At 37.1% G+C, this 13,257-nt stretch overlaps 1 protein-coding gene across 2 annotated transcripts in view; it reads right to left on the reverse strand.

The window, feature by feature from the left end:
* crim1 (cysteine rich transmembrane BMP regulator 1 (chordin-like)) overlaps positions 1-13,257 on the reverse strand; it is a 121,358-nt gene that overhangs the window by 51,938 nt on the left and 56,163 nt on the right. For both annotated transcript variants that reach the window (XM_084097413.1, XM_084097412.1), the window contains exons 3-5: positions 3,939-4,181; positions 1,600-1,720; positions 93-214 (exon numbers count right to left, since the gene is read on the reverse strand). In XM_084097413.1, the coding sequence (XP_083953539.1) occupies positions 93-214; positions 1,600-1,720; positions 3,939-4,181 (486 nt within the window). The remainder of the gene's footprint in view (positions 1-92; positions 215-1,599; positions 1,721-3,938; positions 4,182-13,257) is intronic.

The raw sequence follows: 13,257 nt of genomic DNA on the forward strand, positions 1-13,257 counted from the left end.
AGCAGCGACAGGGTTCTGCACACCGACTAGACGACCTTCCCAGTGCACCAACACAAAAACACTAATTAAGACACACAGAAAACAGAACCTACCGTTGACGCACTCAAACACATCGCAGCACCTCCCAGGTGTTCCGTCACCACGGGACACAACCTGAGGTGAAGTCCCTGCTGAGCACTGTGGGAAGGTGCAGAGCCCAGGCAAACACTCACATCTGAGTAGAACAGAGAGAGAGAGAGAGAGTCATGCCTAATACATAACAAGAAAACACTCTCTCCTGACACTCTGATGTTATTAACTTTCAGTGCTGAAATAATCTTTATACTTTGGGGAAAAGTGATAAAATAGGGAAAATGTTTTATTTTTTTGTACAATTGTTTTGGTCTAATCTGGATTATAAGCATGAGACAGGTGTGATGTCTTACCTAGACTGTGAGTGTGAGACAGACGTAACATCTAACCTAAATTAGTCTGACATGTTTACCAGTCTAACCTGGATTGTGAGTGAGAGAAAGGTGTGCCTAACCTGGACTGTGCGAGTGAGACAGGTGGGACTGTGCAACCAGGACTGTGTATGTCAGACCGGTCTAACTGTGTAACCTGGATTATAAACATGTAACATGAAACATTTTACCTGTATTCTGAGGATTGTAACGTCTAATCAGGATTGTGAGTATGACACAAGTGTAACCGTCTAACTGGGATTGTGAGAGTGAGATGGGTGAAATGATTTGCCTGGATTGTGAGCATGAAAGAGATAAAACAGCCTTGCTTGGATTGTGAGAGCAAGACAGGTGCAATGTCTAATCAGGATTGTGAGCATGAGACGGGTGTAATGGGCTAACTGGGACTGTGGGAGTGAGACAGGTGTGACGTATAACCTGTACTGTGAGTGTGAAACAGATTAAACAGTCTAACTTAGATTGTGAGAGTAAGACAGGTGTAACATCTAATCAGGATTGTAAGCATGAGACGAAATGGTCTAACTGGGATTGTGAGTGTGAGACAGGTACCTGGATTATGGGCGTGAGAGTAGGTGTTACAGTCCAACTTGGATTGTAAGCATGAGACAGGTGTAATGTCTAATCAGGATCATGAACATGAGACAGGTGTAATAGTCTAACTGCGATTGTGAGAGTGAGACAGGTGTAACACACTGCCTGGATTGTGCGTGTGAAACAGTCTAACTGGGATTGTGAGAGGGAGACAGGTGTAATGTCTAATCAGGATCGTGAACATGAGACAGATGAAATGGTCTAACTGGGATTGTGAATGCGAGACAGGTGTAATGTCTAACATGGATTGTTGCTGTGAGAGTTGGTGTTACAGTCTAACTTGGACTGTATGCATGAGACAGGTGCTACGTCTATTATGGATTGTGAGCACAAGACAGGTGTAACTTCTAACTTGAATTGTCAGTGTGAGACTAACCTACATATTGAACACCAGACAGATGTAACAGTCTAACCTGGATAGTGAGTGGGAGATGTAACAAATAAACATACCTAAATTGCAAATGTGAGACAGATGTAAGGCCAAACCTGAATTGAGCATGAGACATGCCTCGACTCTGAGTGTGAGAAAGGTGTAACATCTAACCTGGTAGGAAGGGTGCAGCAGCCGTCTGCTGTCAGTCTGACCTGAGTCTCATAGCTGTCTGCTGGACACTGGACAGGCTTCACTGGTGGACACTCTACTGTGCTGCAGTCTACACTGAACACTGAACACAAAACAAGAGATAAAACATTTATCACTGCTCATCAAACCTCTAATTAACACACCTCATCAAACTCTCATCCAAGCAAATGATTTACCTGCTATAATCACACCACAGATTTCAATACATACTGTTTACAGTGCAGTAAACAGTGCAGTGCAGAGCAGTCATCATATAATGAAGGTTTAATAATAAATAAATAAAAACCCAGTGGAAAAAACAAACATAAAAAGCACTTGCTGCAGGTTAACATCAACCAATGACAGTTTCAGAGGAAGGCTATTATTACATTTCCATGACCATTCAGATAAAACATATGTGTTAATGGGATAGTTCACCCCCAAATGAAAATGTTGTTACTTAAATGTTACTTAAGCCCTATTCGGATGGGACTAGTTTAACATGGAGAGGTGGGGTAAAGTAATAATCACCAGAGCTTCTCTGTGATCTCTGTGATTTTAGTCCCGTCCGAATGTGCCATCTCAGTAATCATTACGGACAATGTCAGTAAAGATCGTGGTGACTTTTACCTTCAGTAAAAAGGTCCGGAAAAATTACCTCAGGTAATAGGCTACTAATAGACCCGCTGCAAATATGTACGTAACTATTCCGTCATTTCCTGTTTAAAAGTAGTTTTCCACGGTTTTTCAAGTATGGAGACACTTGAAAAAGCATTCAGTTGCGTTCTAGACGCTGGGGCGAGTCTGTGGCAAAACTCAAGTGTTTTCCACATACCATTCAGATCAGAAAGAAGATCGAAAGCACTTGTTAGAGGCACGAAACATCTTTTAGCATTAGGTAAGTGCCTATTACCAACAAAATCCAATCTGAAGTTAATTAATACATCGTTCGACCGGACATAACCGTTTTATATATATAAATATAGGTTATGTGTTTGTGCACGTGATATCAGGAAGCAACGTAATACGCACATGACGACAGGAGGTTGATGGCGGTGTGTAAATCGAGTTACTCTTCCCACTTCTGCTAGTTTTACTGAGATATCTTATCCCGTGCGAATTGGCCATTATTATTACAGACGTCCTGTGGTTAAATTACATTACTCCATCTACCCTTGTAAAGTTAATCCCGCCCGAATAGGGCTTTACTCACCCTTAAGTTATTCCAAACCTGTATGAGTATTTTTTTTCTTCTGTTGAGCACAAAATAATATATTTTTTAAAAAAAATGTTGTTAACCAGACAATTGACTGCACCCATTGACTTCCATAGTAGGAAAAAAAACTATGGAAGTCTTCCTACTATGGAAGTCAATGGGTGCAGTCAACAGTCTAGTTATCATCATTCTTTAAAATATTTTCTTTTGCGTTCAACAGAAGAAAGAAACTCATACAGGTTTGGAACAACATGAGGGTGAGTAAATAATGAAAAAAAAAACATTTTTTTGGGTGAACTATCCCTTTAAGTAAATGTTCTATTTCATGTTCAACTTTACTTGTTTTTCAAAAAAGTGTACATACAAAAATAACCCAAAGACATATGTGTCCTATTTACCAAACTGCCCCTTGATCAGAAACATATTTTCAACAGCCCATGACTTTAGCGTGTCTCAAAAGCTTTGGCAAACTCCCAAATCATGAAAATCACTCTCTTTTATGTATTGGGAAATGAATTACGGTTATTTTTTTGAAGCCAAGTGGCTATCTCTGCTCAAGGCTGCCATACTGCAGCAAAATATAGCATGACAGAAGAAGATATATTAAAGTTAAGGTACTATGACAGCATCTTGAGATAACCTGCAAAGAATTCAAATCTATCACTATCAGGTTCCTGGTGTGAATCCCCAAGACTCCACAACAATCCATCTATTACTCTAGCAGGAAAAGAATTTTATGTTGCAAGAAAAGTTGACACGGCATGTTTTTTTATATACAGTATTAGAAAGACCATTGTAGAGGGATAGTCTCCCACAAATGAAAATTCTGTCATCATATCCTCAGCTTCATGTCATTCCAAATATGCATATTGTTCGTTGTTCTCTTCGAAGAGTCTTTACACAGTTCCTGCCAAACAATGATAGTGATCAGAAATGTCAAAAATGGACATGAGGGATAGGATTTCCATTTTTTGGTTGAAACATTCCATTAAACCATGCTAGTGGAGACTTGTACTGGTTTGGTTGATGTTCACGGGCAAATCACATGGTGTGAAAATGGAGTCAAGGAAGTCACAACACTTAACTAAATATTGGATTTCTTTACCTGGTTTGCATTCGTAGAGATCACAGCACTCGCCGGGTTTGCCGGAGCTCTTGGATACCAGGATGTTGAGGTGCCCGGGCTGGCACACTTTCCTAAGACATCCGGCTGGGCTGCACACACAGCGGCTGGGCAGGGGGCAACATTCACCCGGTGGAGCGTAGCCCTCGATTAATATGGAGTCCTCAGGGCAGCGTGGAGAAAACTGCACCTCACACCTCGCCCTAGAACAGTCTGGTCTTTCCTCTACGGAGAAAAAGAGCACAACTTTTGTCATTTATGATGTTCAGCTATGCTTAATAGCGATTCTTTTCCTGTGAATAAAAACTGGTAAATAAAGTAAATGAAACAGAACAACTCACCGGTAACCTTATTAGAAACTGCAACATGATTTAAATTGAATTGTAAGAGGGATTGTTAGACTCGCACAGATGTAAGTGATATACACGATTCAAATCAATAACCAAAACAAGCTATTGAAGAAAAACCATCTGTCAGGACTCACACCACATATTTTTAACTCAAAACTCCATGTGGCGATACATATGTGGAGTATTCCTCGCGTTACGCCTCCAATACTAAAATGCGAGGTATTTGTCTTCATGGTTTTTTTTGTGACAGGTACTGTTTTACCAAGAGACAGACTAGTTCGTCATGTATATGAGCTGTGACACAGTGACATGCGATTTGTCTCACATATGCAAGGGAATAACATCTAAATAACCACACTGTCATTAAAAAATAAATAAATAGTTCACAAAAATGTAATTACCATATGTATGTAGTTAGAGGTTGGTAAATTCTTTGTTATTAGAAGTTGGTAAAAAATTTTTTTGAAAGAAGTCTCATTTGATCAAAGATAGAGTAAAAACAGTCATATTGTGAACAGTTGTGTACAAAATAAAATATCTCTTTTCTGTTTTAATATATTTTAGAATGTAATTTATTCTTGTGATGACAAAGCTGAATTTTCAGCATCATTACTCCAGTCTTCAGTGTCACATGACCTTTCAGAAATTATTCTGATATGCTGATTTGCTGCTTAAGAAACATTTCTAATTATTATTAATGTTGAAAACAGCTGTGCTGCTAAATATATTATTTTGTGGAAAACTGTGATAAATGTTTTATGATTATTTGATGTATAAAAAGAACAGCATTTATTTGAAACAGTCTTTACTGTCACCTTTGATCAATTTAATAGATCATTGCTGAATAAAAGTATTAAATCCTTTCAAAACCAATTATATTATATTTTTGGCTGGTTTATTCTCAATTTACCTGCAGGTAATAGCATGTGTGTCCTAACAAATTATAGACCCTTATATACAGTGTATTTTCTCAGTTTCTTTCTAGTAACAGACATGATAAAAGTAGGGCTGACTGACATTTGACTACCTTGAGCAGACAGAACGATGAGCAGCAGCAGCACCATGCATGTCAAAGTCCAGCATTTTATGAACACACTCAATTTGACCTTCCTTCATTCAAGGCATGATTGCTTTTATTCATTCTTTACAAGGGAACAACAAGCTAACAAAGGAGAAATGCAGAGAAATTGAAAAGGTGCATGGGAGAGACATAAAAAGAACCACAGAAAAGAAAACTCATGCTGATGTGAATGTGAATGAATGGCAAATGTCAGCAGGAGAGAAACGGCTGACATGCTGTAATGCTCCTGTTGCTTGTGTTCTGTCTGATAACACTTGGCAGAGGGGTGTGTAATAACACTAAACGCAGAACTACATGTTAAAACACAGGCGGTAGTATTAATAGAGCCAGGGCATCTGAGTGTGTAATTTGAGTAGACTGATCTGGGCCATATTGTGTTTTTTCAATCAATATACTATAAGCAGTTTTAAAGGGAGAGTTCATCCATATTTACTCACCCTGGTGTTGTTCTACTGGACTGCTGTGTACCCTTCTTTCTTTTATGGACCGCAAAATAATAATACAAAAAAATGTCCCACGTGCGCTCATCCCTATAATGGCAGTGAATAGCAACCAGCATCAAGCTTTTTATTCCAAGCGTTCTGGGGGAATACAATAGAAATCCCCAAAAAAGTATCCGTGTACTTTCTTCATTGAGTTAAATATCTCCAGACCGGGACTTCGTTTTTCTAATGACAGTCAGAATGACAGTTGACAGATTTGAACGTGATAACTTCTTGTTACGACGAACACAATGATCTATATTCATCTCAGAGAAGGTGGTACATAGGTTGTATTTCATGTTGCGTTTTTGTTAATCTTGATTTCTCATAACTTGTGTGTTTTTTCTGTGCGAGACGGAGTGAACGGCGACACTAATAGAGTCTCACGAGCGCGCACATCGTGCAGCTGTACAGAGAACAACAAAGGCAAAGGTCAAGAAATTCGTTACATAATACATTCAATTTTGGTTTGTTTTTCACCAAACCCTATCGTTTACCGCATGGGATCATTCTGTGATTCTGTGAGTGAGTCAAGCTCAAGAAAAAGATCCATTTTGAAGCTTGAAATTTCCATTCTGCTCATAATAGAAAAATTTCTCCTTTTATGTTCCATGGAAGAAAGAAGGTCACATATTTGGAACAACATAAGGATACATAAATGATGATGATATAAATTTTCAGGTGAACTATCCCTTTAAAAGACGTTGAGAGACGCCATTCCCTCAGAAACGCAAGTATATAACGATCAAACAATTGCTCTGAACTGACGAACAGCAAGAAAAGAAATGCACCGCAGGGCAAAACCACTGACTTTGTTGACTGAGGTTACATACTACATTAACCATTACTCTGACACTGATTAATTAACTAGCTAAACGTATTAAAGGCAATGTACTCCAGCCATTAAGCAAAGCACATTGTTACCGCTTTGTTTGATCTTGTATGAAAATCAAATGTGATGTATGAAATGCATGTCTTACAAAAAGGCTATGGCCTATTATTGCCTTTTGATGTGTTATGATGTGCTAGGAGAGGAGAGTCCTCCATAGAGAGAGGGGGTGTAATTACCTCAAATGACAGACAGAGAGAGAACATAACGCTTGTAAATTCACAATAAGAGCAGTGAAGATAGATACCTCTTTAAAAAGCTCCTCATATTTAAGCACTGTGTTTATGTGTCATTATACAAGCGCCCAGGCTTTTTGTTCTCGGCAAGGATTTAGGGGCAATTATGACGGCATTATTTTTTGTTTGCTGGCAAATGCCACTTGAATGTGAAATGACTTGATACATGAAGATGTGATGGGTGAAAATGAGACAAGAGTGAATAAGTGACATGGCGAAGTGTCAAATGAGGCCACATGTAACAGTCACCAAATGAGACAGAACATCACAACACCTTGCAGTGATGGATGTGACATTTAGTTTATGCTTTAGAAAGACGCTTTTATGGGAAGAGGCTTACAGTACTTTCAAAATACTTTTATTAGTACAGTATATATGCTGCCTGGGAATCGAACCCATGACCTTGGGGTTCCTACTGCAATGCTCTGCCATTTAAGCTACTGGAGACAAAAAAAACCTCACATTATGTATTTTTACATACTTGTTCTTGGCATAATGTGTACTTGTTTAAACTATGGCCATTAGCAATTTAGTGTTTTCTTAGTGGATATGACTTTGTATGAGTTCATTTTTAGTTCATATGTTTATATGGGTCTCAAGTTGCCATTTAAAAATTTTCCGAGAAACAACCACAAATAAAAGCTCCTCCATCTCCTTTCATCATCTGTACATCCTCTCTGCTAAAACCATCCGAGAACTCTCAAAATATTCAACAATCCCCAACACATCAACAAATCCTTCAGCTTCTCTCTCTCTCTCTCTCTCTCTCTAGTGCACTGCTTTAGATAAACAGCCTTTAATTTGTTATTATACTTGGGCACAACCCAGCCTTGCATTGTACTATACATACATCTTTTCTGGCAATATTTTTACCCCAAAAGGATTGTGGGAAATGCCTTAATTGACTTTCCCTGTTGTGTGCTGAAAACATTCAAGAACTCAATATAACTACAAAACACACTCAAGACTTATAGTGACTATGGTAAATACGCAAAACTAAATTGACTGGTTGATGGGTTGCTGTATAATTAAGCTGGTTTTGGTTCACTTTATATCAATTATTCAGTCAAACATCTGTCTGAATGTGTAGACCGTAGCGCTGGTGCTAAAAAAGGGATGAATTTAACAACACAACATACACCAATATTATAAAAATATGATTTTTTATTTATTATTTTTAAAAATAGTCAAAAATATGTATTATGTTCTATGCAATAACCAATAAATTATGGAGGACTGAGAATGTCAAATAAATATAAAAATTTCCATTGGACGTTGATATATTTATTGACATTTTGGTTTATTTATTGACACTTTTACTTAAAGACTTATTTTTTAATATGGTGCTCACAATCCTCTATAATAATAATAATAATAATAATAATAAAATAAATCATTTTAAATTATACAAAATTGTTATAAACATTATAATGTACAGTTTGAAAATAGATATTCATTTTGAGGTATTCTCAATATTTAAAGGAGCTGTATGTAATATTGTGGCCAAAACTGGTACTGCAATCACTTTCAAATTACTGTAGAGCGGTGTATCCCCTCCCCCTCCCCCTGACTCGAGGTTGCCAGATAGGCTGCAGGATCCAGCAGGAACGTAGGCTGACACGTAGCTATGGTAACTAGAGCAGAGCTGGCAACCCGGATGCCAAAACACTACTGACTTCGTGATTGGTAGATAGGTGGAGGGTGGTGCATCAGGCCAAAACACAACATGACAACATCAACATCAGTTGAGGGCTGCAACTATCACTTTTTAAATGACAATATCCTGGCCGGACTACTGTTGTCAGTGATATAAGTATTTGAAATGAACATGATTTCTTAATGTCTAGTGACATATCAGGGCCATTTTATGATTAATTGAAATACATTTCTTACATACAGCTCCTTTAACAGCAGCCAGTATATATATCCAAAAACAACGTATGAAAAATATTCATATTATTTTTTGCTAAATATTACATCTAACAGTGGCCATCATATATGTGCAAAACCAACTGATATGGATAAATTAAAAGTCTAAAACTGACTAATAACCAACAGAGTACCAATATATCTTGTGACGAAAACAAAATTGCTGCTAAAAACACCAAATTTAGGAAAATGTACAAAACAAATCTAGATAAACGTCAACCTTACTGACTACTAGGTTGTTGGACCCTGACTAACTGATCATCACGACCCATCCATTGGCAGTACTTACTGCTCGCTGGGCCTTAATGGCTCTTGTTAATTGTAGCCTGATGAAAGAAAAGGTGAGAAAAACACTTCCTCACAATGCGTCCCCTCCTCCACTACGACGAGAGCTACTGCTCAGTTCCTTTTTCATGTTTTTCACAGCCTTCGCTGTGATTTCTCGTTTGACAATGACAGCTGTTCACCACTGATCACATGGACTTGGTTGCCAGGCATCTGCTGCTGAGATGGAAACAGATTGTTACATATAAATTCAATCTGGGAGCAGCCTCGACCCCTGGGCTTATCATACTGCCACTTCCTAAGATGCGACAGAACACACCATCTCCGGCCTCTCACCGTAATGAAGTCCAATAACACCTGGGACAGTGCGAGCGCACAAAAAGATGCTAATGTCCATTTAGATACCAGCAGGTAATCTATACAGTTTCACATCTAAGACTGAAACATCAGGAAATGAAGTTAAAACATTGATTATTGTGCTATAATGAGCTTATTCATAAGGAGCACAGAATTTGGGCCGATAAAAAGACCCAACGTGCAGAATTATTGCCTATAGAAAAGCTGTTTTTCAAAGCACATAATCAAATCAGCCATCATTGATGGAGACAGGACTCTGGCTGAGAGCAGCAGGTTGGCTTGGCACTGTAAAGTCATTACTTGTTATTTCACAGAAAATGTCCAATGGATCCAGGGAGACAAGGGAGAAAGTGGCAGAGAAAAGAAAAGTCCATGGAGAGTATAGAAAACCCAACAAACTGCAGATAAACAAGCAGACAGCTCCTACTAAGTAACTGTCTTCAAACAGTCTACATCACTAATTCCACCTTTAATTACTACATAATTACTTTTACAACACCATTTCAAGAGCATCACCATACAGTTCGACAGCCTTCACGCAGTTAAATGTCATGTTTTTTCTCTGGTTTGGAGAATGAATCTTAATTTTTGATGACTTCAGTCTTGTTGTTAAGGTCTATTATTCTCCGCCTACATCACAAATGAGTCAGCTAATCAAAACCCACGACATAGTTACGTTACAGGCTTACATGAAATACAATTTTATTTTATCCATCTGTCATGTTATGACATATCCTTGTCACGAGAAAAAACAAAACAAATATAAAATGGATGCTGTTGGATTTATAGTGTTTATGATCACTAGTTGCGGTTCAGTACTTTGTTCAATTTTGAATTTTATGTTATCTACAATAAGCAGTATAAATATAAAATATCCAACATTTAGTACAAACTAAATTATGTAAAAATATGTTATAAAGGGCCGGTTTGCATCTGTCAGTTCACTTGGTCTTTCAACAATAATGGATGTGCAGTGATAAGTGATATATTAATTAAATTTGTATTATACACTGCTGTTCAAGAGTTGACAGAAATAGATGTATGATGTTACAAAGGATTTCAAATAAATTCAGTTCTTTTGAACTTCCTATTCATTAAAGAATCCTGAAAAAAAGTAGCACAATTTCCACAGAAATATAAATATTTATATTAATAATTAGAATGATTTCTGAAGTGACACTGAAGACTGGACTAATGATACTGAAAGTTCAGCTTTGCCATCACATATATAAATTACACATTTTCACAATATTTCAAAATATTAGTGATTTTACTGTATTTTTGATCAAATAAATTCAGTGTTGGTGAGACATATTATTTTTTCTTTAAAACAGAGTTGTATATATATATATATATATATATATATATATACTGTATATATATATACATATATATACATACATATATATACACATACATATACACACACACACATATAGATAGATATATAATTTAAGTCATATACATTTATGTCATATAATTTATGTATAGCACACCTGAAACGCTGTATTGGCCTTCATGTTCTTCCAGAAATGTATCTATCCATTTTGTAAAGTATTATGTACGTGAGCTCTCAGTAAATTAGCTAAATAAACATGTAATGAAAACTAATATGGATTTGTGCGATACCCGGAGCTTGTACAAAACTTGCACATACGGAACATTTCAAAATGAAAAGTTCCATCTTTCAAACATAGAGCTAAAAACCATAAAGTGTTTTATATCATGTATAAATTAATTAAGAACATCAGTCAAACTCTGATTTACCTTCCCACATGTCAGCGATCCATTTAAATGCAAAACGACAGAGAGAGGTTTGATGAAATGTAAATAAGGAAGGTGATAGATCAGCCTTCTCAGCCTAAGGCAAACAAGAATGAGGAAAGGATTGAGACGGTTCGTGTTTTTCTTCACTGATGGAAGCTGTTCTGAAAGAACCGAGGTAAATCTGCACACAGCACATTAACACTGGAGTGAGTTTAGCTCTTATTCATATAAGCTGAATTCATATATAGAATTTTAAGGCACTGGTTCTCAACTATTTCCCTCCTTTGTACTATAATATTATTAGGCCCTCCAATCTTAGTTGATATGTACCTCTGGTACTTCTATTTTAATAAAAATACATCCAATAAGGCATATGATGCCATTTAATGTAGTACTTTTTTTTTTTAATAATTAATAATAAAAAAAATTTATATGGCATATTGGGGCCCTTCTAGAAGTTTGCTGAGGCCCGACATGCTGGTAGAGAACGACTGTTTTAAAGGTACGCTCCTGACACAGCGGATAACCAGGCTGTGTTCGAAATTGCTATAAATTGTATTGCATATTACAACTTAGCAATATGCGAACATCAAATTCTATTTGAATCAATGGAGAGTTACTCTTTTATAGAATAGTTTACTGCATTTAAATGCATCTTAAAAATAAAGATTCTTTATTGGCATCTACGATTCCATGAAGAACATTTCAAATCCATAGAACCCTTCCATTGTACAGAAGGTTCTTTTTAGTGTAAAAAGGCTCTTTAAATTATTCAAATGTTCTTGATTCCTTAAAAATACTTTGGGGACCCCAAAATGGTTCTTCTATGGCATTCGCTGCAAAAATCCTCCTTTTAGGAGTACAGACACTCAAATGCACTTCCATAATTTCACACTGAATCCAAACCAAACCAGTGGAGAGACACATAAAGAGAAATGAATCAAAATGAGAGTAGATACGGCCCTCAGATGACTCATTACCGGCGCTGGTTGATTGGGACTGTCAGACTGAGCTCTCTACAGTCCAACAACTGTCCACTCCACAATACCCTGCCCCTGGAGAACATCACTGACACACTTCAACCAACCCATTATACACATCTGGATTTGGAGAGCCTTAATGGTCCACATCTGTTGAGTGTGCATGCCCAGCAGCGAGGGTGATTGAAGAGCACGTATGGACCAGCGCACACACGCTTTATGCCACGGCCCACATTTGCTCTGAAAATCATTCCATGCTCAGAGGTGCTGTTAGCACATCATCATCATCGAGCATCCATATGGACACGGCAACACTCTGTCCCTGTGTTTCGTTTCTTTGGCAACCATTTACAAGTGTGTTTGGTGAGCCCTAACACACTGAGGTGAGAAACATCTTAACACGTTTGCAAGATGACCACGTAAAACATTAGACGGGGGAAAAAAGGTCACTGTATGAGGGAGAGATATTTCTCTTTCCAAAGATGGTAACTGTGATTCAGTATTCATGAATTTCTAGCGTAGGTTCTTATGGCATCGCAAGGAACTCATTTTTTCTATCATTCAAAAAGATTTAAAATGCAATTTAACTTCCACTCATGTAACTTTTCCTATATAGCCACCATGAAATCAAAATTGACAATTTATATTTTTTATGGAATATTTATTATAATGTTTATCCATGCACATATTTTTCATCTTTAAGCAAGGTGTAAAGAGTACCTGTAAACCATACTTGAGGAAAAAGTACAGATACCTTACAGCGAAAATTACAAGTTACTAAAAGTAAAAGTAAAATGACTAAAAGTCTTAAAGTATCTGATTTTTACAATACTTAAAGTCCCCCTGTAGTCAATAATTGTATCCCTTAAAACTCATCTTTGATCACCAAAATGACATATTTAAACGTTTTTGAAAAAATTCCTTCATGCCTTAAAATAGCTTGAA

Source organism: Abramis brama, assembly GCF_963993115.1.
Source record: "Abramis brama genome assembly, chromosome: 21".
Lineage (NCBI taxonomy): Eukaryota > Metazoa > Chordata > Actinopteri > Cypriniformes > Leuciscidae > Abramis > Abramis brama.